General features: G+C 38.5%; 1 protein-coding gene across 1 annotated transcript in view; it reads right to left on the minus strand.

Moving 5' to 3' along the window:
• LOC127662134 (synaptosomal-associated protein 25-B) overlaps positions 1 to 24,527 on the minus strand; it is a 51,242-nt gene that overhangs the window by 5,814 nt on the left and 20,901 nt on the right. The window contains exons 2-6 of the mRNA XM_052153169.1: positions 19,410 to 19,536; positions 12,230 to 12,271; positions 8,746 to 8,794; positions 4,061 to 4,178; positions 335 to 451 (exon numbers count right to left, since the gene is read on the minus strand). Of these exons, the coding sequence (XP_052009129.1) occupies positions 335 to 451; positions 4,061 to 4,178; positions 8,746 to 8,794; positions 12,230 to 12,271; positions 19,410 to 19,481 (398 nt within the window). The 5' untranslated portion in view covers positions 19,482 to 19,536. The remainder of the gene's footprint in view (positions 1 to 334; positions 452 to 4,060; positions 4,179 to 8,745; positions 8,795 to 12,229; positions 12,272 to 19,409; positions 19,537 to 24,527) is intronic.

Here is a 24,527-nt window from a genome sequence, read left to right on the forward strand (position 1 = left end):
AGCTGCATTGGAGAGGAATGTTTTCAGTAAACAATGTCTTAAAGTTTGGTCTGTACTTCACACAAAGCATACATGCATGGCTTAAGAAGGGTTGTAATAAAGTGTTGTCAAAAGGACTATTTTTTATGGTGTTTTTTGATCCTTTTTGGAGCTTGACAGATGTAGTCAAAATGAATCGTCGTTGCATGGAAAAGAGCTGCATGAAGAGTCTTCAAAAGTTTCAAAAGCCCATCAAATCCTGAAAATACCCTTGAGAATAAAACACCTATACTATTTCATTTAACATGGTAAACAGAATGATAAATATGCAATAATATTTTAAGCATTAACTGACCTGCGGATAAATCCTCCACTGATGGCCATCTGCTCACGTTCATCGACCACACGGGCCGGCTGACTGGACACCACTCCATCCTGGTTATTACCCCAGGACTGTCCACCACCTTTCAGCCTATACAACCACAGCAAGTGAGAGAGATTGAGAACCACAATGGTGTTAAGTAGCTCTTACAATAAGAGCACTAGACATGCATTGAGAAGAAGGACATGCAGATATATATAACACTTAAAATAGGAAAAGGTCTGCATGTTACGGAGTTAAACGTTCTAAATGATTAAACGAATATATGAACAAACACTGTATCTCCTTCATTTGTGGAACTAACAGACACATCACGTACAGTGGGACACGACAGACAATAACATACACACTGATGGAGACATAAGTTCATTGGAGGAGGCAAAAAGACAATTATAAAGTTGAAGAGACAAAGATAAGCATCCAGAAGCAACATTTTGTCAATCAGGGTACAGATCAGGCCTATTTCAAGCTTATAATGTGAGTTCATTAAACAATTACTGTAGATTTAGTTTGTTTGATTTAATAAACTAATACAAAAGCTTTTAACAAAGTCTTAACACAAGTGGCATGTGTTGCATCAGGCAGGGAAAGTGATTTAGGTTGTTTTTAGTAACAATTTTCATACAATTGAAGTCTAAGATCACAGCAACTCTCTAAGCAATGCAGGTGCTTTCCTATGGGCAATTACCATTGATTTGAACCTTTTATGTAATATAAGGCCTTATATATAGAATAAGTTTGCTCCATTTGATGCACTTCCAATTATGCTACTGCCATTGTGACCATAGGAGCTGGTACAAAATGACCAGAGGCTTAATCCTTACTGACAAAGGCAATGTTTGGAATAGAATACTGGCCTACTGCATACTCTGCATTATCTAATGTATACTGCCTTCTATTAAAAAAATCTGTGATAGCATGTACAATAATACCTTGTTGTAGCATCCAGTTATCATCTTGGAAATGTTTATTTTAGCATCTTTAATTAAAGTGTATGTAAAAAAAGTGTTAACTTTTGGCAGTTCAAATAATAATCAAGACAAATATGTTAAAAACTGTGGCTTATACTGTACTACTTCTTCATTAGTTGAACTGAAAATGTAAGGTCAAGTCTACTCTTATATACTGCATATTTTGCCAAATGCAGTAGGTCATCATATTCCATGAATACAGAATATTTGCACACTATGCACAGTATACATACTAAATAATGCAGAACTGGTAAGAGCAGAATGGTAGTATACTATTCAGAACATAGCCAGTGACAGATGTGTATGTGTGCATCACTGACATGCACAGAACAGGGGCTACAGGGACCCCATTCGTTCACAAATCTAAACGTGCCCTTTACAAATCTAAAGATGCCCTTTTAAGCGGAGGTGTCTTTACTACAGCACAACACCCCCCAGCCCCATACCCTCAACAACTATTTAATGCAGATTTCTTTCACACTCTGTCCATGTCCTTTCACCCCTGCCCCTGCTATGGTCTGTGCACGTCACTGGTGTGCATATTTAAAGTTGCACTCAGTAATTATTTCCCCATTAAAAAACTTTTACTCCAAAAGAAATTAACTGTAATTTTGAAACATATGTATAAAATCATGAGCGCTCACATGAGATGAGGACTAGTCATATCAGTAACCTTATTAAAGCTGTTTTATTCTACATAGGGGAGGGGCACCCTCATGGAGGCTGCCATTTTAGAATCACATGACCAGCTGAATACTACTTGCTTAATGTAAGTAACCGTCTTGTTATTGGACACTCACTCTTGGATTAAATGAATCATGGCTGATTGTGAATAGTACATTTCTACAATGGCATCTGTTACTGAAAACTAGATTTATAATGATGCTGCTTCCACACCACTAGGTGTCACTGTCCAAGTCCAAGATGACACGAACACCTTTACATTTGTGTGTCTCTTAATGAAAGATCTAAGGTAAGCCAACATTCTTTAAGTCTAGTTACATTCATATGCGTATGCACTGAGAAGAAATATTGTGTATTTACTGTTGTTCTGTTGCACTTTGATTACTTTAACTCCAAATACATAAAAGGAATAATAAACTACCCAACAGTTCATATTCATAAACACTTCAAACAGCTGGCGTTTGGCGATTGCCTGTATTAGCACTCATGAAAGAACCTGCACTTTTTCAGCCAGTGACAGTTGCTTACATGAGCATTTATGCAGTGCCAGCACCATTATGCAAGAGTTAGTCACACATACCATTAACATAATATTTGCAACTCATAAAAACACAGAATAATGAAAACCAATCATGTCTGTCCCACTTGTATACTGAAAACTGAATGTGCTTGCTGAAAACATTTCCAATTTCATGATTTAAAGGTGCACTAAATAATTTTTCCTGACAAATAGTTTTTTTTTTACATGATTTAGTAGCAATTCCAGTTGAACACTGTTCAGTACAGTTTGTTTACAAACCGTTCCTGGCCTGGATTTCTAATCATGTTTAGCTAGCCGTACTCAGGACAGAGAAACATTCTGGTGGAATGTCTATAGTGATGTGGCAAATCATGATTGGACACTTGCTCAGTCAGTCCATTTTTATCTTGATTTCTGAGCACCACAGTGGACAAAAAAACTGCAACCATGCCATAGAGCCTGAATCAGTACAGAACAGTGCAGATCTGCAACGAGAACCGTTGGCCCAATGGTGGATAAATAGCTTATCAGTCAAAGGTCCTTCATTACATGACTGATAAAACATGTATATGCAATGTTTGCAGAGATAGATATTTCAAACATGATAAACAATCCTCTGTTAATAATTGTACACATGTAGACCAAATGCTAACATTGTATAGCATCATTTAATATCTGCAATTTGGTTGCTAGGAGACTTCTTTGTTGACAGTTGAACACCAGCTAATTTAATGGTAATGCTGCCATTGCGTTTCTGTTGAGCAATGGAATGATTTATGGTTGGAAGTCGGAGATATCAGGTCAAAAGTATCACACATCTGACATCCAATGGAACACATTATAAAACCATAATTGTCTTGGTTGTTTACTGTAGGAAGACGAATTAAAGTCAGCGAAATGTAAACAAAAATGACTTAGTGCACCTTTAAGTGCACTGTGCACTGTCCAAGTTAAAACACAGTACATAATGAACTCGCTTAATGAGCAATCAGCTGTACTATAATCATTAACATTGGCCATTTAACATGCCATTATAACATTTTCCACCATTTTACCAACATGCATTCTCATGCGTTGCCTTTGAAGGAACCCATTCAAAAAGCCAGCTCTTCCAGCCATTTGTAAATAACCCCAGAATTTCAAATCTGTGCACCAGATAGTTAGTTAAAAGAGTGAGGAAGGCTAGCATTTGGGAAGATAGCACATGCATATCAAGCAGGCACTTAACATTTACGAACAACAGCCCTTAACGTACAGATCAGTGAAGCATAGAGCCTAGCATATTTGTGCAATCAGCTGGCAGAGAGCAGGACCTACAGCTACAACTATGGGTTAACCATTGCCACAGTAGACAGGCTTAGCATGCCTCCAGCTAGATCTACCACCAACCCCATGCACATAGGAGTAGTCCAGGCAGAGTGCAAGGGTGGGTGGGGGGGAGTCTATGGAGCGAGCGAGTGAGAACCTATTTGTCAGGTTCAGGCAGGCAGGCAGGCAGGCAGGCGGGCGACAGGCATCACCTACTTGTTACATGGACATGGACATAGACCACAGAGATTTCCTAGATCCGTCAAATTCTTTTCTGCTTCTTTCATGTCCTTATTGATTTGATCCATTCCCTCTTCGATGCGCTCCAGTTGTTCTGATTTAAACATAGTCAATAATGCCCCCAAGAAATAAAGAATGCGGAAACGAAAAAGCAGAGAGAGAAAGACAGAGAAAGGAAAGGCAAGGAGGAGGAGAGGGACAAAAAGAAAGAGAGACTTAAAACATTCACAGTGACATGAGACAGTCAGACAGCAGCACACAGGTGAGGGCCCTCGGCCCTTCACCGGTACCTACTTGTCGCAGGGACATACAAGTCCACAGCATTTGCCTACATTTTTTAAACTTTTCTCAGCCTCCATCATGTCTTTGTTGATATGGTTCATGCCATCTTCAACACGTTCGAGTTGTTCTGGTCAGGACAAAGGGGTGACAGCAATGAAATGAGATTTTGCATCCTTGCAGATAAACAGTGATGACAAATGAAATCTAAACTGTCCAGAAACACATCTATGCAATACGTGAGACATTTGAATTATGTGATGGGTGGTTAGGTTTGGTTATGGTAGGTTAGGTAATGTGGACATTATGGGTCATATAGTACATATGCAAGTGTCTTTTGAACCCAATGCATAGTTAATATTACCTGTTTTATTTGTGATCTGCTTATCACTGCAAATTTGCTTTGGTTAAGTTACAGGCAGCCAACAGGATGATATTAAAGAAATGTTACGGGTGCAATACAAGTAAAGCTCTAAACAAACCAAAACTGTTTTTACAGTAATACACATACAATGCAAATCTATGGAGCAGGACATTGCACAAAGATAAACGTTAAAAGCATTCCACAGATGCTGTCAATAGAGCTTGAATGTTTTGAAACAAGAACATTCCTTTAACATAGTTAAATAGTGATGTCATTTCTAGGCCTTTAGGAAAGTGATGCCACGGTTTACAGATTGTAGTTGCCATAAAGGCAAGGCATGAATGGGCACTGACTCGCTGTGAATAAGCAACAACTGCCTAAACTGAGCATCTCTCAGAAAATAGAAACAGTGTGTTTATGAATGTGTGAACATCATAAGCCAATGGCTGAGAGCAAGAAAGTGAGAACATTATAAGAAAAAGAGAAGAAACAAGAAAAAAGGTGAAAGAGAGAAGAAATATGGTGGAGAATTCTTAGTTATTGGGTTAGATATGGGCTTTTTTATTTTCTCCACTTTTCTACCCAATTTGGAATGGCAAGTTCCCAATGCTCTCTAAGTCCTCATGGTGGTATAGTGACTCACCTCAATCAGGGTGGTAGAGGATGAATCTCAGTTGCCTCTGCGTCTGAGACCGTCAATCTGTGCATCTTATCACATGGCTTGTTGTGCATGTTACCATGGAGACGTAGTGTATGTGGAGGCTTCACGCTATTCTCCGTGGCATCCACACACAACTCACCACATGCCCCACTGAGAGTGAGAACCACGTTATAATGACCACGAGGAGGTTACCGCATGTGACTCTACCCTCCCTAGCAACTGGTTCAATTTGAATGCTTAGGAGACCTGTCTGGAGTCACTCAGCACACCCTGGATTGGAACTCACAACTCCAGGGGTGGTAGTCAGTGTCTTTACTCGCTGAGCTACCCAGACCCCCCTGGATACTTTAATGTGGTTAGGGGTAAATTAAGAAGTAGAATGGAATGGAGGATCATTCATGGACTGAAATGAACAACATGCTGAAGGGAAACATGTTCATTTAAATTTGCAAAATCCCTGGGGGTGAGGGTGTGGGCGGACAAAACATATATTGACACTCCTGATTTAATCAAAGATATCCTGAAATAGTCAAATAAGATGAGAAATTCATTGTTTAAGTAAAAGACTGTTCATTTGCCCTTAATTGAGCTCATCATTTTCTTCTTCTTAGAATGTTTTAATACAAGTGTCACAGTCCAGAGCGAGGTTACCACCTTGTCCTGGCAACAAGCCAAATGGCTAATTGGGCTGTGCCTCTAATCACCATGAGCAAGAGCTGCGTGATTGAGGAAGGAGGCAGAAGGAGGGGTGAGAAAGAGTGAGACAGTGAGAGACTTGTCTCTTCTTTAGCTGACAGTGGAGTGTCTTCGCTCTTTTGCATCTAAGTGTAAAAACACCAGAACTGACTCAGTAGTGTGACAGAGCATGGAGCAACTGTGACAAATCTGATGAACTGTAGGATTATAACCACTACTAATAGGCATGCAGTTATTTAGCTTAAACAGACATAACATATATGGTTTTATAATATGAAATGAGAAAGGGACAGCAAATGGCCCTAAGTGGTTAAGGCATTGGACTTAAAATTCAATGAATGCAGTGTCATTGTGGGTTTGAACCCTACTCCTGGAAGCAGACCTCTGACAACTGCTCTTGCATGTCTAAGTTTTCAGTTTAACACCAAAATCTGAATGTATGACCTCTCAACACCAATCAGGAAGGCCAGGAGGTTATCATGCTTGATTTAAGATCCAATGGAAACATGTGGGGTTCAGACCTCACTCCTGTTAATAGAGCTGTGGCACCTGTATACTTCTAAAGAAGAGCTCCTCCTTAAGAATTTGAGATCCTTGAGGGTTCAAAACCAAATACTTGTAGTGTAGGTTCTGGATTTGAACATATCATATATCAGGGCTTTTTGAAAAGGTTGGCTGAATTTTAAAAACTGACCAGGATGGCCAAGTGGTTAAGGCAATGGATCCATTGGGTACATGCCGTTATTGGTTTGACCCCCACTCCTGATAGAGAAAGTTTAGATGTCTAGGCAGATTATCAAATCACAACTTTACTGTAGCAGGGCCTTTTAGGCAGAGTTAATATGGCCCTTCTTCAAAAATTTGATAGGGTGTTCTGGTGTGTTGAACACCAATTTTTGTTCAAACATCAGTTTTGGATTTGAACATATCATAATTGGAAATATAGCAGCAAAAGTTTGAAGAAGGGCTTTATATGCAGAGTTGAGAAGAGCTCTTTTCAAGAATTTAGAGGGTTTACTATTGTGTTGAAAACCAGTATCTAAAACGCTATATGCTGACCAGGATGGCTGAGAGGTTAAGAAGTATTTTATTAAGTATTTTTCAAGTATTTAAGATGGTGTACTAATTTGTTGAAAACCAATATCTGAAAGTACTAAATGTCCTTGTGGGTTCAAACCCCTTCTCCAGATAGCACAATTGAGGCTTTCAAATAGAGGCTGAAATTAAAGTTCATGCTAAATTATAGAAGCCTTGATTGCGTTAGGTTATAAGATCTCTTCTATCATCTACCGCTGAACGGCTATGGCTATGATTGTGCTTCGCCATAGGGCATGGTGGTAAACTCTGTTGGCTGGTAACCCAAAGGTTGCAGGTTCAAGTCACTGTGATCAACCACCATTGAGCCTTTGAGCAATATAGTTGACTTGCTCAAAGGGAGAACATCCTTTAAAAAAAAAAATTATAAGTATTGTACTGTACTACTCCCTCTATTTATACTGAGATTTAGGAGAATATTATGTGCAGCAATCAGAGCACAGCACTCCATATGGGACATGTTGTTTTGTTTGAGGCAAGAAAGATGGCAGGATCATTTAAGGCAGGAAATGGATTGTCCTAAGGCAATCTAAGGAACACAACGTCCATAATTTAACAGAGTGAGAGGTAGGGCTGTATGTTGCCTTGACAGTCTAATTAAAATCTGTCTTCTATGTGGAAAGGAACTTAACCCTTCTTATTATCCACATAAAACCAAATAAAAGCCTCAAGCATTATAGGGGCTTAATTTATCTGTAGAGATGTGACAGCATTTCCATTAAAACAAGTCACATAATTGATACATCAATTATTGTTTTATTGTTAATGATGTTGTTTGTGGAATGAGGTACTGTATGTTTGCCTATACGTATATCCTACATTTGTAATAGCAATGAGTGTTAACAGTAAAGTCTTTTCCCCCAGGGATTGTACACAGATATATTTCATCTGGTGAAGAGGAGAGTTGTTTGTCATTACCAGCAACATCGATCGTTCAATTTACCTCTTACATGACTCTCATAGCTTCACTTTCGACATCACGGCATGACATTTATGATCATAAATCAATGTTTACATTGTCATTATGCATACATTAGTAAAGCATTGTAAGTGGAGTCAATCTGACATATTTTCTAATACAAAATACATCTGTAAAGTGTCTCATCAAGCATTATTGCTAACCACCAGACCAGTGGTTCTCAACTGGTTTTGCTTCAGGACCCAGATTTTGCATTGGATATCAAGTGGCAACCCAACACAGTACCAGATTACATTCTGTATGTATTATTACTGTTAACGCAGAGTGGTCGGCACAAACCATATTTATCCTTGATGCCAGTGAACCCTTATTTAATGTAGTATGGGTTGTGTTTTCTGTGACCTTGTGTAGTTTTGTTCATGGTTTTAGAGGATAAGAGCATTTGCATTTAATTTTGCAACGTAATTGCTGTCCAAAACCCAATCAGAACTGACCTTTGACCAATTTTGGGTCCCAACCCAAACAGTTGAGAACATCTGCACTAGTCAGTAAATATCTTAAATAATAAAGTTAATGTAATCAACTAAATATGACTTACTGCACTACCTTATTTTATAATTCCATAAACCTTTTACACCATAACTTACCTCCCTGTTCATCCAGCATAACCAAAGTTCTGATACCAGCATCTTTACTCTATTCCATCAAAGAATGGCAGAGCAAGAAAAGAGAATAAATGAATGAATAAGAAGAGCATACAGAATTGAGAGTTACATATTTAGGTCATACATATTAGTTGAGAAAAGAACAGCAGGAAATTAAAGGATTCGAGCAGAGGACAGATTATAGCACACAGTATTATCACACGCACTGAAATTTGTCAAAAGTGCTTTTTAAGTTTGGCAGGTAATTATAAATGAGGTGGCAGACAGAAGCGAACTAAAATTAGTTCAGAATTGTAAACAGGGCACTGGAAGGTACTATAAAGGTATGAGAGCATACAGTATGCGTGTGCGCAATATTGCTATCTGTTCTCTAAGGCACACACATGTTCTATTGACCTAAATAGTACAGCTGATTATCCTATTCTGAATCTCACTTCATCTCATTATTTTAACTAGATAGTAATCATGCTTGATCAAGCACTGCTGTGATATGTTATGATTGAACTAAGTATCTCAAGGAATCCATTTATATACAACAAAACAAAAATTTAGTTAATTTAGCCAAATATGTTTACTTATTAGTAAATGACTTGTTTTCCTACCAGGTATGTGCATTTACTCGCCATTTAATCAAAGTGATTTGTGGCATAATGAAATATGGAAGCATCTTATATAATATTGGATCAAAATAACAGATGGGAACATTTGTTTAGCATTACTCAACCTGAAGTTCATTTGCAGCTCAAGGATGCAATTTTATCAAAAGCACCAAAATTAAATGGGAGAATGATTTGCTCACAACTTTGGATAACCAATTTTCAGATCTAATATACTGCACCTGGAACTTTGTTTTTTAATGACCACTGAGATAACACATAATTTGCTGTGCATCTGGGCACCAATAATCATTCTGTGTGCAGGGCACTTCATATTTTGTGTTATAATGCTAATCACAGTTCTTATTTTCATAATTACAGAGCTAAACATTTTAAAGAGAATGTTCCAACTGTAATGATTCCAATCCCTTAACAGTAAACCTCAGGGTGTTTTGCCATTTTCCCATGTATGATATCCAGTACATTGGCCTATACACATGGTATAAACCTGTAAAAAGCCCTTAGATCACATCTGATTTATCCACAACTCATATCGGAGCTCTTTCAACTGTATACTAAATTGGACATTTTATAATTTTTTGGTCAGCAGAACAATCCAAAAACACTTTAAACTGCAGTACAGCCCATTGAAGAGGCTGTAAGACTATTCCTCACAGCCTCGTTGGCATTCCCATTAAAATCTAAGATGGTGCTAGCGTGAATAAGGTCTATTTTAATGCATTGCGACAAGCTCTGTAAAAAATCTATCCAAGATGGTAGGCAGAGTCTAGGCAACATTGACCATAAATATATTTTATTTAACACTGAAAAGTGTTGATCAAAAAAGTTCCACCTAATAAAAAAATTACTGTTACAAATTGTGCTGTAATTGCTGCCTATAGAGCATTCAAAATGAGTCATTTTAGTGGTTCCATTTAGGTTAGGATGCTGCTTTTGAAGGTACCTGTCTATGCAGTCTGGAAATAGCTAGACATCGCACTAGGCTTTGGAGTTAATTGAGTCACTCCATTCCTTACTAGCTTGTATTTTAAAGGCAATGTGTCATGCCTCCAATTTTGTGGAAGTTATAATTTGAATTTAATGAACTAGAATATTCAAAACCCAAACTTGAAAATAAGCAATGTGATTTATCCTCGGTCACGCTATAACTCAGATCAGTTTTCTGGTGTTTAATGCCATATATCTAACCAGCAGTTAGAGTCATCTCCACATGTGTGGTCAGGAGTATTTGCTCCCTATTAGACACTAGAAAGACAAATGTTCTCTCATGTATCTCTGCACTGCCCTATCAGTAGCACGCAGATGTAGTTTCTCTGAATTCATTATTGATTTTAATCACAGTGCTATTTCACTGTCTCCATTTCTGACCTTCAGTGTCCATGAAAACAAGCTGTGCACCAAACTATTTGTAGGGCTATTTAGATAGAAAGTAATATCTCTATCACCATCCATACACAATCAAAAAGAGATAAGTTACAAACTACCCTGGTGATCAGATAGATTTCAGGTTGTGTCATTTTTAAATTCATGGCTTCAAATTGTATATTCCCTCGTGAAAGCACCAGCAAGTGTTGTGTTCTGGATGCTGGTCCCCATAATTGGATGCTGGTGTGCTGGTGCCCCTATCAGGCTTCTTAACTTAACCAGCATGACTTTCTTTTTTCCATGCTTGTTGACCAGCATCACTAGCTGGTTTTGATGAGAACAACATGGATATACTGGTCCACCAGCTAGTCCTGCATCAAACCAACACTAACCAGTGTTAACTAGCCTGGACTGGAATTTAGTCATAGTGCTGAATGCCCAATTTCACCAGCCATTTTTATTTTTCCAAATCAAATATAAACTTACTAACTATACATTTAATATCTAATATTTAACAAACACTTCTTTTTAAACGCTTCTTTCTTACAAAAAGACATCTTTGGTGAACTAAAATGTGTTCAAATGTGTTTCTTCAAGCACAAGTCATTGCTTTTAAGTAACCGCATTTCTTGTCAAATGTCAATCTGAAAGCAAAATTACCCTTCTCAGCTGGATAGTGAGGACAGCTGAGAAGATCATTGGGGTCTCTCTTCCCTCCATCAAAGACATTTACAAAAAACACTGTATCCGCAAAGCAACCAGCATTGTGGACGACCCCACACACCCCTCACACAAACTCTTTACCCTCCTCCCGTCTGGCTATTCGGGCCCTCACGGCCAGACTGTGTAACAGCTTCTTCCCCCAAGCCATCAGACTCCTCAATACTCAGAGACTGGTTTGACACACACGTGTCCTGAGTTGCACTTTAATTACTGTCACTTTATAACTGTCTGCTACCTCAATAACTGCTATGTGCATAGAACACTATCTCATAGTATGTTATGTTTACATTTTTAGAAACTGTCATCTTTTTGCACTACTGAGTACTGGTCGGCGCTGCACTGTCTATTGTCATGTTCATTGTCAGAAATTTGTTGTACTGTCCTGTACTTTTTGCACATGTTTGCACGTGCACTTTATATAGGTATATATAGGTATATGTAGGTTTTTTTTTATATAGGTATTTTATTTCGTTGTGTTGTCTCATGTGGTCCTGTGTTGGTCCTTTGTTGTTTTTATGTAGCACCATGGTCCTGGAGGAACGTTGTCTCGTTTTGCTGTGTACTGTACTAACTGTATATGGTTGAAACGACAATAAAAACCACTTGACTTGACTTGACTTGACCCGGTACTGCGCAAAAAGAACCCACATTTAGCTGGTGGCGGGTGTTCATTTCACACTCTGTCTCAATTGTTGTGTTGATGTACTTAAACATCATACGTTTGTTTTTTGGCTATATATTTAGTGTAGCTGCACTCTTACCTCTTCCACCAACTGTAGCATACGCCGTGTACTCTCCAAAGACTGTAGAAAGAAAAATATACATATTATTTACCACAATCCCTACAATAGTATGAACAGGCAATCAATTGTTGAGTATTATTCGTGTTGTTTGGTTGTCCATATTGCAGTTTAAATCATACACAACAAAAATACATTTCATAATATGTCTTGGTGTCCAGTAAAAATATCATCCTTGAAACATAATACATTTAATTGAGAAGACAAATTGTATTAGACATTAAAGGTATATTCCAGGTTCAATACAAGTTAAGCTCAATCGAGAGCATTTGTAGCATAATGTAGATTACCACAAAAATGTATTTCGGCTCATCCCTCTTTTCTTTAAAAAAAGCAAAAATCAAGGTTACAGTGTGGCACTTATGATGGAAGTGAATGTGGCCAATTCTTGGAGGATTTAAAGGCAGAAATGTGAAGCTTACAGTATAATTTTATTTATAAGCACTTACATTAATTCTACTGTTAAAACTCATGTATCATTTGCAGTAAAGTTGTTTTAGGGTTTTGGGGTTTGTTGACATCACATCGTCATGGCAACAAGTTGCAAAATTGGCTATAACTTTTGTCACGATTCCCAGTTGTCTGCTCAGTGTTTCTCCCCTGTCACCTGTCCCGAACTACACTTCCCATAATCCCCTGCCCTCATCACTGCCAGTGTCATTGTTATCACCTGTTTGTAATTTAATCATCATCCCTGTGTATTTAAGCCCTGTTTTTTGTTCATTCGTTGTTGGTCGTTGAATGTTATGGTTGTCCTTGACTGTGTTCCTGCCGTGCCCTTAGTACATGTTTCGCATGTTTCGCATGTTTCGCATGTTTCGCATGTTTCGCATGTTTCGCATGTTTCGCATGTTTCGCATGTTTCTCTTTTGTTATCCCCTTGTGGATGTTTTGTTTGTTCCCTGTGTGGTTTAGTTATTTTTAGTTATCTTATTCACCTTTTGCTCCTTCACTAATAAATGCTGCATTTAGATCCTCACTCTTCGTCTGATTCATGACAACTTTACACAGAACATGTTAGTAAGTGATTTTATCACACCAAAATCATGTTTACTTGCATATTGTTTATGTCTTGTGACTATAATTTTGAAACAGTGAGTATTTTAACATTCAGACCCCCATTAACTTGGGTGGCTGTGGCTCAGATGGTAGAGCGGGTCGGCTACCAATCGCAGGGTTGGTGGTTCGAATCCTGGCCCAGACAGCTCCACATGCCAAAATGTCCTTGGGCAAGACACTGAACCCAGCTCGGCTGCCACTGGTGTGTGAATGTGAGTGTGGATGGGTGATTGGGACACAGTGTAAAGCGCTTTGGTAACCTCTAAGGTTAATAAAAAAGTGCTATATAAGTGCAGACCATTTAATACAAAAATATATATATATATTTGCCAATACGGTTAGAAAATATAAACATACTGGCAATTCTCCAGAAACAAACCATAATTTTGCTTCTCAAGTAATTGAATCTTGTTTTGAGGATGCTTAGATACTTTTACTGAAAAACAAGACACATTTGATGATTAAGTTTATTCATCAATTATATTGATTTACTTCATCATTATTATTATTTTGCAGTTTATTTTAGAATTTTATATGAAAATTATTTGAAAGCTATGTATTGAGTGCACCACAATTGGTACAAGGCCATAATGTTCATTACGTCAGTTCTCACAGCATGTAACGATAACTGCCAAGTTCAGAATGTACAGCAAAGTCTGTTACCCCTCCCTTCCTTCCTGTTCTTTCAAGGAAAGCTTAAGATAGCATTAGCCACTCATGAATAATTATTGCTCCCCCATTCCAGTCCAGTGTGTATACCCGAGCTAAAGAAATATGACTGACTCATTAGCAGGCTGGCATAAAAGATCATTATTATGATCTTGATTTTATTTAGAAAGCCATTATCAAGAGTCATTCTATCTATCATATGGAACCATATACCACCTTATCATAGTGAGGCTTTGAAGGTGAAGTGTGTAATATTTTTTCTCCGATCCCAGTTAAGTATGCAGAGGCGACTATAATTAAGCCCTTCATAGGCTGACTTCCTGAAAAGTATAAACTCTGTGGCTCTATTGCAACCTCAAAACATTGCACTGCTTATTTGAGTAGCCCGACATACTGTAGCAACACCGGTTCAACCAGTGGTGTGATTTAGAAGACATTAACCGCTGGAGTCGTATCGATGACGTTTATGCTGACTGTCTGTGATTTTTGGAGCTTCAAAAATCAGATCCACTTGCATTTTAAGGACTTACTGAGCTAAGATAGTTTTCTAATATATGTGTTCTGGTGTAAATAATGAGAGAATTTTCTTTTTTAGGAGACTATCCCTTTAAATATTGATCTGTTTCTCACCCACACCTATCATAACATATCATTTATGTGCACATGGCTTTAACCACAGGAGTCATATGGATTACTCTTATGTTGCCTTTATGTTGATTTTGGAGCTTCCAAATTTTGGCACCCATTCACTTGCATTGTGAGGAACTACAGAGCTCAAATATTCTTCTAAATATCTTAATTTGTGTTCTGCAAAAGAAAGAAAGTCATACACATCTGGGATGGCATGAGGGTGAGTAAATCATGAGAGAAATTTCATTTTTGGCGAACTATTTCTTTAAATCTGAATAGTGACCTGCTAAGGAAATGGCTGTCTGGTAGTGATGTACCCTTGGGTGAGGCCTGTATACAGGTGGTTGTGCCAATGTCTCTTCGAGATACTGTTTTATGTATTGCACATGGAGACATTGTGGGTCATTTTGGGGTCAATAAGACTTATAATCGTCTGTTGCATTATTTTTATTGGCCTCGCATAAAAAAAGATGTAAGCGAGTATATTAAAACCTGTACAACCTGCCAGCTCACAGGAAAGCCGAACCAGGGTTTAAAACCTGCACCGCTATATCCAATACCAGCGATTGATTCACCTTTTCAGCATCTGATTGTAGACTGTGTGGGTCCGTTACCCCTTCTAAATCAGGAAATGCCTATATTCTTACAGTAATGTGTCAGAGTACAAGATATCCGGCTGCCTTTCCTCTTCGGCTCAATTACTACTCGCTCTGTTGTTAAAGCTTTGACACAATTTATTTCTGTGTTTGGGATTCCTAGGGTTGTTCAAAGCGACCAGGGATCAAATTTTACTTCTCATATGATTCAGGAAGTCTTGCAGCAGCTTGGTGTGAAACAAAATCTCTCCAGTGCTTACCATCCACAAAGCCAGGGGGCTTTGGAACGCTTCCACCAGACATTGAAGTCGTTGCTGCGGGCCTATTGTGTGGAGTTAAAGCGTGACTGGGAGGAAGGTTTGCCCTGGTTATTGTTGGCGGCTCGTGAAGTGGTTCAGGACAGCCTTGGGTTTAGTCCAAACGAGTTGGTCTTTGGTCATAGAGTGCGTGGACCCCTTCCTGTACTCCATGACGGATTAAAGGGGGGGCCTGATCCACCTCAGATTTTGCTACAATATGTTGATGGTTTTAGACGTCGTTTATTCTTAGCTGGTCAAATGGCTAAGGACAATTTGTTAAATAAACAAAAAAAGATGAAGCGGTTGTTTGACCGAAACACAGAGTTTCGTGTGTTTTGCCCTGGTGATCAGGTGTTGGCTTTGTTGCCTCTTCCAGCTTCTCCGTTCTGTGCAAAGTTCTCGGGTCCGTATACAGTCTTACGTCAAGTTTCAGACCAGAATTACTTGATTTCAACGCCTGAGCAGAAAAGATGCACACAGTTGTGCCATATTAACTTGTTGAAACCCTTTTATTCTCGTCCTTTGGTGACAGAGGAGGCTCCTGTGGCAGTTGCTGTTGCTTCATCTGTGATTGAAATTGCTGAGGATGTTAAAGCACCTGAAGATGGCATGCTCCAACCCCGTCTTAACAACTCTGAAACGCTTAACAACTTGGAGGATTTTGTACAACATTTGCCTCTTCATCAGAGAACTGAATTGTTAGCTTTGATCTCAGATTTCCCTATGCTATTTTCAGATTCTCCTTCATGCACTCATTTGTTAGAGCACGGTATAGATGTCGGTGATGCAAAACCAATACGCCAGCGTTTCTATCGTGTTTCTTTGGATAAACAACGTCATCTTGATTCTGAGATTAAATTTATGGTGGAGAATAACATCGCTAAACCTTCCTTTGCAAGCTGGGCATCACCTTGTCTGCTGGTGGGAAAGTCAGATGGGTCATACCGTTTCTGTACTGATTACAGGAAGGTAAATAACATAACAAAACCCGATTCTTTCCCATTGCCCCGAATGGAAGATTGTGTAGATTCTGTCGGTTCTGCCAAGTATGTCAGTAAATTTGATTTATTGAAAGGTTATTGGCAAGTGCCTTTAACCACTCGTGCACAGGAGATTGCCTCATTCATTACCCCTTCTGGACTATACTCTTATTCGGTAATGAGTTTTGGCCTTAGAAATGCGCCCGCTACTTTCCAACGTTTGATGAACCGTGTAACCTATGGGTTGAATAGTTGTGCTGTTTACTTAGATGATGTGGTTGTATACAGTGATACGTGGGAGCATCATCTTTTACGTATCCAAGCACTTTTTGAGCGTTTGGCAGAAGCTAGGCTCACAGTCAACTTGGCAAAGTGTGAGTTTGCCAAGGCGACTGTGACCTATTTGGGGAAGGTAGTTGGGCAGGGTCAAGTGCGTCCCGTGTGCGCTAAGGTCTTGGCCATTGATAATTTTCCTCCACCTAACACGAAACGAGAGCTTATGCGGTTTCTGGGTATGGTGGGCTATTACAGGAATTTTTGCTCAAATTTTTCTTCAGTGGTAGCTCCTTTAACTGATTTGTTGAAGAAAAACGTAACGTTTGAGTGGACCTTGCGGTGTAAACAAGCTTTTGAGAATGTGAAACTGTTGCTTAGCACTGCCCCTGTGCTGGCTGCCCCACGCATTGGACAGCCTTTTCAGATCCAGGTTGACGCCAGTCAAGTTGGGGCTGGAGCGGTACTTTTACAAACTGATGAACAGAGTATAGAAAGACCAGTCTCTTATTTTTCTAGAAAGTTTAAGTCTCACCAGTTGCATTATTCCACTATTGAAAAGGAGGCTTTAGCGTTAATTTGGGCTTTGCAGTTTTTTGAGGTCTATGTAACAAGTGGCATTTTTCCAATTGTGGTATTTTCAGACCACAATCCACTCACCTTTTTGCACTCTTTGCAGAGCCCAAACCAGCGTCTTATTCGGTGGTCTCTCTTTTTGCAACCCTATCCATTGGAGATTAGACACATAAGGGGTGTGGAAAATGTGCTGGCTGATGCCTTATCTCGTGCCCCGTGTGACCGTTTTTGCGACTGATTTAATTGTTGTTCTTTCTTCTTCTGTTTTCTCTCATCTGTGACTGTTTTTTACCTAGGTGCTAGGAGTTGCTGTATTCAAGTTGCAAAGGGGGAACCAGACTAAGAAAGCCACATGTAGGGTTTGTTATAATGATTTTGAGTTAAGCAGTTACAGCAGGTTTAAGCTCAATCTAACCTTTATACAAACTAACCTTATACGTATACAGCTTCTTTACCACAAATTATAACTGATGTTTACATTTCTTGAAGAAAATGTGACTGATGCTTCCTTGTGCTAAACTCGCTGCCACAATCCCAGAGTATCGTGTGTGGTTGCCAGGGCATTGCTATACGGATCCCAAGGGGTTCTGTGTGGTTGTCAGAATGCTGTTATGCAGTTTTTAGGATGATCTGGGTGGTTATAGGGCATTGCTAGGGTTGTTTAGCTTTGGAAAAGACTGTAGCTCCCCAACTTAAATAAGAAAAATAGTTACTACTGTCATGGAAACTACAATATTATAAAACCATGGTTAATTTTAGTAAAGACACTAATGAAGTTTTTTTTTACGAATATTTCTGCTCTGTAGGTCCTTACAATGCAAGTGAATGGTGACCAGAACTTTGTAGAATCAAAAAGCACATTAAGTGGTAGTATTTATTTTTGTTGATTAAGAATTAACAATTTGGTTTTTTGCTTTAGAGGTCCTTTGCAAGGAACCTCTCTTTTAAGAGGGGAGGTGTTAGGGGTGTGTGTTTTGTTTTTTTCTTTTATCTCTTGTTTTGTAGGTCGTAGTGGAGATGAGGAACACCTGGTTCAAATTAGGAGGTGGAGATATAGGTTTCGGTTTCGTGCATGGAGGGGGCAGCAGGGAAATGACATCATCCGTGGCTCGCCTCTTGTTCGCCTGATAGTGGGATCCGACGTCGGTCGGCACTTTGGAAGATCTCGCATAACATTAATTATTGCACCTTGTGAATCCCCTAGATTTACCAATAAACTGCATTGGTTATATTGATCTTTTGGTTTTGGGTTTTCCTATGTTGTTGCGGCCACGAGTTGGCCGTAACAAAACATTTTGCCATGTTCCATGGAATAAAGCAAGTCATATGGGTATGGAACAACATGAGGGTGAGTAATGACAGAATTTTCATTTTTCATTCCTTTAATAATTGTCCAATATGCTACAGAATTCTGATATCACAACAGCCATTAACCACAAATGAACCTGGGTTGACCCTCCCACATGGAGTCATGTGTTTGTCAGAGTTCTGATTTTTCTGCAGGAGACCAGTGTGATTAAAGGTCTATCTAAGCCAGTGCAGCACCCCTACCAGGCAGGTGCTGGCAGGGAAGATGTTTCTGTTGGAAATGAGTGCTGTGTGGAGAGCCACTCACTCTCTGCCTGGTAACCAGACAGCCTCCTTTGCTCCATGGAAAATAGATGAGCAGTCTTTATATAGAGTGGCTTCTTTTTGCACAAAATGTATTAAAGGGATAGTTCACTCAAAATTAAAAAATCCTGTCTCATCGAATGGACCACTTTAATGATACTTTTATGGAGCTCTTTTGGGTTATTTTGGCGCTTGACAACCCCAGTAAAGAGTAGCTAGAATTTTTTTTGGATGTACTTTTTCTTTAATTCTGCGTTTCCTGATGCTCTTTAGATAGCATTAGAGAATCTCTCTTCTGCTGTCAGTCTGGACGCGTATTACATCATGGTGTGTTACTCATTTCCTGTTCTCCTTCACGCTGGGACAAGTCTATTTATATATAGAAGCTGTTGTATTTAGGGTGTATTTTTAGACCAGCATCTCCCACGGAGGTTGAAGGTGTACTTACCTCATCGCCCAGCTGATCAGCCCTGGCCTGCATATCTGTCAGCTCATTGCGCATGTCGGCTTCATCTGCCATGGCTGCTGATGGAGGGATGAGGTGCCTGCCTCTAAATGGGAAGTTTTCTTAATGGCTAGAAAAGAGAGGAAAATCATTTGTGTTTGATATATGTGCATAAAAGGGTGAAATAGCTAAAATAATTCCAGGCAGATCTGGTTCAGCAGTGAGGAAAAGAGTTTACTAAAATATTCCTGAATGAACAAACAGAATTTTATTCCATTTTCATTTGACAACAAAAATCGAGGAGCAATTCTATGTCATTCAATGATTCATTCTTTGAAAGTGAATCATCAGGTCTGAATAAAATTCTTTCAGGTGCAGGTTTCAAGAGCACAACAGACAAAAGATGACAGAAATGGAAGCGCAGCGTAGTTCTAGCGGGAAGACTAGCAGCTGTACATTAGCTAGGTAATTCCTAGCCAATAGCATGTAAGCCATTGCTTTATAAGTCTGCTCACAATCTATCACATTGCTGTTTCAGTGTGCTAACACGGCAACCTCCACCACCCCACCACCACCAGTTGAGCCCTGTCCCGCACGGGGGTAGGCTCCTCGCCCCTGCCTCCTATCTCTGGCAGGACATGACGATTCTGGGTACAACTCCCTCGGACTGCCGGACGGGGCCTACGCCAAAGAGAGAGACATTACTTTCGGTTTTACATTTATCAAATAAATGGCATCTTAAACTTCACTCAAGCCTGCGTGTCTTCCCGATAGAACTATCCTAGATGATAGTAAAATGTGTTTATTTTCCTTGTATGTATGAAATGTAATATTAATATGAAATCAAATCTTACTGCTTTTTTCTGGTCTTATTGTGCCCAATTCTCCAGTGCACATTATTGCAAAGAAAAAAAGGTTTGTCTTTGTAATCTTTAATCAGAATGTAATACCTCTGATGTCACAAATAATTATTTTTAAATAATAATTCTTATTTTTAAACTCCTCCCCTAGAATCACCTGGCTCCATTTTGGTATAGAGCATCTAGATTTCAGAACTGAATATATTTTCCATGGATAAAGACAAATCCAAAAAATCTAAATTAAACTGGGTTGCGAACAGCATTTCATGTTGACTTCACATATCATGCAACTATTCCTATCACAAAAATTCATAAATACCACACTGACTATCTTGAAACCATGTATTGTGTTCCCTGAAACTCAAGTACAAATGATGAATGATCCAGGCATGATTTTATAATTTAGTGTAAATGTAGAAAAGAATTAGCAAGCGGACACTATTGCTCAAGTAGTTGTGTAATGCTGGCTGCATAATCACAGCATCTTTGCCAAAGATTCTGGCATGATTCCCTCATATTCCTCATCTCCTGGCATGAAACTGTTTATCTGCCTACTGTTGATCATCAAATGAACCAATCAGAGATATTACAAAACATGTCAAGGGCTGCTAGTTTCTCACCATAAGTCTGCATAGTTTTTGTTTAAATCCAGTATTCAAGGATACACCCTTCAAACTCGACTAACATTTTGATGCTTCAAATATGCTACCTATATTCCTGCACTACTGACCACTTCATAATGATATTCATTGGTTGAGACAGTAATGTCCTTGTTCCAAGAATATTTCCAGTTAGTTGTCAAACACATTCACAACAGTGGTAGGCACTTCACTCATAGTAATGTTTAACATGATTATAATGAAATGTCAACTTTCAAATTTGGACCATGTTGTTTGTTTGCTGGATGTTGGATGCCTGGAACTAATGATTAACACCAACCAAAAAAAATAACAAATAAATAACAACAACAAAACAAAATAAACGCACTGAATATGAGCAGTACTACCTGTAAGATTTGTAGCACACATTTTATAATGTGAAGGAAATTCTAACAACTAATTGTAAGTGTGACAGGAAGTCTAACTGTCTTGTTAAAGGAATAATTCTCCCAAAAGTTCTCATCTCATCATTAACTATAATCCTCATGCCATACAAGATATGTATGACTTTCTTTCTTCTGCTGAACACAAACAAAGATTTTTAGAAGAATGATATCTATGTAGGTCAATACAATCAATGAAAGTGAATGGGTACCAAAACTATGAAGCTCCAAAAAGTCTTCTGATGGGATTTAATCAGTTTTGGGTGAGAACAGATCAAAATATAACTTATTTTTAAACGAAGTTACATCAGCAGTCTCCTTGGTAATCATGATTTCAAGCTTGATTACACTAGCAGCATCTAACGCTCTGCGCATGCCTCTAGCACTAGGAAGTGTAATTGAGCTTAAAATCATGATCATGCCTAGAGACCAAAATAGCAAGATGTACAGTGAAAAAGGAGTAATATTTTTGCGTGTTCTCACACATAATTGATTAGATCACTTCAGAAAACATGGACTAAACCACTGAAGTCAGATGGATTACCTTTATCCTGCCTTCATGTGCTTTTTAAAGCTTCAACGTTTTGGTCACCATTCACTTGCATTGTATGGACCTACAGAGCTGAGATATTCTTCTGAAAATCTTTGTTTTTATTTTGCGGAATAATAAAGTCATACACATCTGGGATGGCATGAGGTTGTGTAAATTATAAGAGAATGAATATGTTTGGGTGAACTATCCCTTTAAATCAGAGAATTTCTTTATGGGCTCTAATAGTGACTTATAGATAGCTCCCATTATTATGAATGAAGCTGCACAAGTCACACACTGACATCTTCATTAATTATAATGGGAGTGATTAAATATTTCAGACCTATCCGCTGGGGAAATAATTGAAAGCATCTAAATTATGATACACTTTCATGACCTCTCTCGTGTAGACACACTCAGCATCAACAAGATAATGGTACACATATGGATAAGTCACTTCAGGTAAAAAAACAAGGAAAAGTTGGTCCTTGAACGTGTTAAAGACACCTCATTGTTTATTCTCAGTTTTTGCATATTTGTTTTGTTCTGTTTTAGCTAGACTCAAGAGGTACATGCCAGTCATTTTGCTTTGACATTTCTGGGTTATAAAAAAGCAGCTTCTGGAAATGCTTCAGGACCAGACATGCCAACACACTCTCATGATGAAATCGTAATAATTCGAAAGACTTTTCTAAAATTGGCAAATTCATATTTTGTCATATGACACTGAGTATTAATTTATAAGACTTTCACTACAGTCAGTGATGTCACTCAACATTGTTTCCATCTACAGTATATTGCGAAAATACTTGCTTCTGTCACACACAGCAGCTTCCAATCATGTTTACACACTCTACTGAGGGTTTGTGTAAGGGCATAATATTAATAAGTATGTCCTTGACGCCTCGAACGTGGAACTCGCTCTTACTTACACACCGGGCATTTGCACATGATGAAAACGTATGAAATCATTCAAAATGTCCAACTCATTAAATATGAATGACTTTTCATGAGATCGGGTTGGACATGGCCAGTAGCATTCTACACTCACTGAGCTCTATATTAGAAACACTTTTACACCTATTTATTCATGAGATTATCCAGCCTGACCTCATTAAAGGGGTCATGACATGGGTTTTTTTATTGTATTATTATGTTCCCTTAGGTGCAATTATAGTATTAATATATTTTTTTTAAGAAAAACTTTTAAAATCTAGTGATTTATGACCTTTTCCCACCCTGTTTCTCATCCTCTGATTCAAACAGTCTGTTTTGGGGGCGTTTTCCATTTAAGACTTCAGTGTTAACGCCCACTGTTATGATTGGCTAACGTCAGTGCCTATGTATCAATTATTGACGCCCCCAGCCAGAACAATATGCAAGTAAACTAAGTAAAAACACTGTGATTATTCATAATGAATGAAATTGCGCTTTAAAAAGTAGTTTAAAGTTTAAAATAGATTACTTACAGTTTGCGTCGTCGTTGTTCCCAGAATAGTCGGCACGGACTTATCTTTGAGCAACAGTTTTCTGGCAAAGCCAGCATCATATTGAGATTTGTTCTCAAAACAGTCATCCTTAAAATGTACAGAACAAACGCTTAAGTTAACACTGCCGTGACTGGGACGTCCGCAAAAAATAAACTGCATCCATTTTTCCCTGACGTCTGGATCTTTCGGCAGCTTATTCAGAAGTTTTGTTTGACCACAGCCAGGAACAGCACATCTGTGTGGCATCGTAATTTTCCTGTGCACAAGTAGTCTCTGTCAGAGCTCGCTGTCCATCGACTGAACACTTGTGAGGCGCACGGCGATACGAAATGAGCGTAGTTGTCTTTGCGCTTAAAGCGTAGTTATCTTGTGCTGGAGGCGGTCATATGCAAACGCTGTTACGTCACTTCTAACCGTCACGTCACTTCTAACCATGAATCCAGAACGAGCTGTATTTTGAGCTTGATTAAATAAATGATTCGTTTAGAATGGGGAGGACGTCTTAAAATATTAAACTTGCAGGACATTTTAATGATACAAAGACCTCTTATATACCAAAAGATCAAGGCAAATTTGGTTTCTCATGTCATGACCCCTTTAATATACGTAGCTATTTCTACGTTGATATTACTTTAATGTTTGGATTCAAAACGTACAATATGGACATTTGTTAGCATCTAAAATTTTAACATTTTTATGTATTTACAGCTTTAGAAATGTAAAATATTGACAAATCTATTACAACTATACTACAGGAATTGAGTATAAATATATTTGTAAATTTTTACTGTTTTATAGATATTTTAGATGCCTTAACCCCACCTCAACCCCTAAACATAACCATATTTTCAACAATATAAAAACAAGTAGATTAATGTACAGTAGCAATAATTTTGTTACAATATATACATTTAGATATATTGTACAGCCGCTAATCCCATACCTATTCCTAAACCTAACATAACCATTTAAACATATAACAGGCAGATAAATTGAATCACAATAATTTATTCAGAAAAATGGCAAAATTCAGTACATAAGTAGTCCAAAGGGCGATATGCTGCTTCCAATGTGCTCCCTGATGGCATACGATAGCATTGTGTGAGGTAGAGAATAGAATTGAAATTATTAATCACTGTAAATCTTCTCCTGATGCACTCCATAACGGCACTGTCATATCTCATTCAAACATATGCA

The sequence above is a fragment of the Xyrauchen texanus genome, chromosome 22, assembly GCF_025860055.1.
Source record: "Xyrauchen texanus isolate HMW12.3.18 chromosome 22, RBS_HiC_50CHRs, whole genome shotgun sequence".
NCBI classification, from domain to species: Eukaryota; Metazoa; Chordata; class Actinopteri; order Cypriniformes; family Catostomidae; genus Xyrauchen; species Xyrauchen texanus.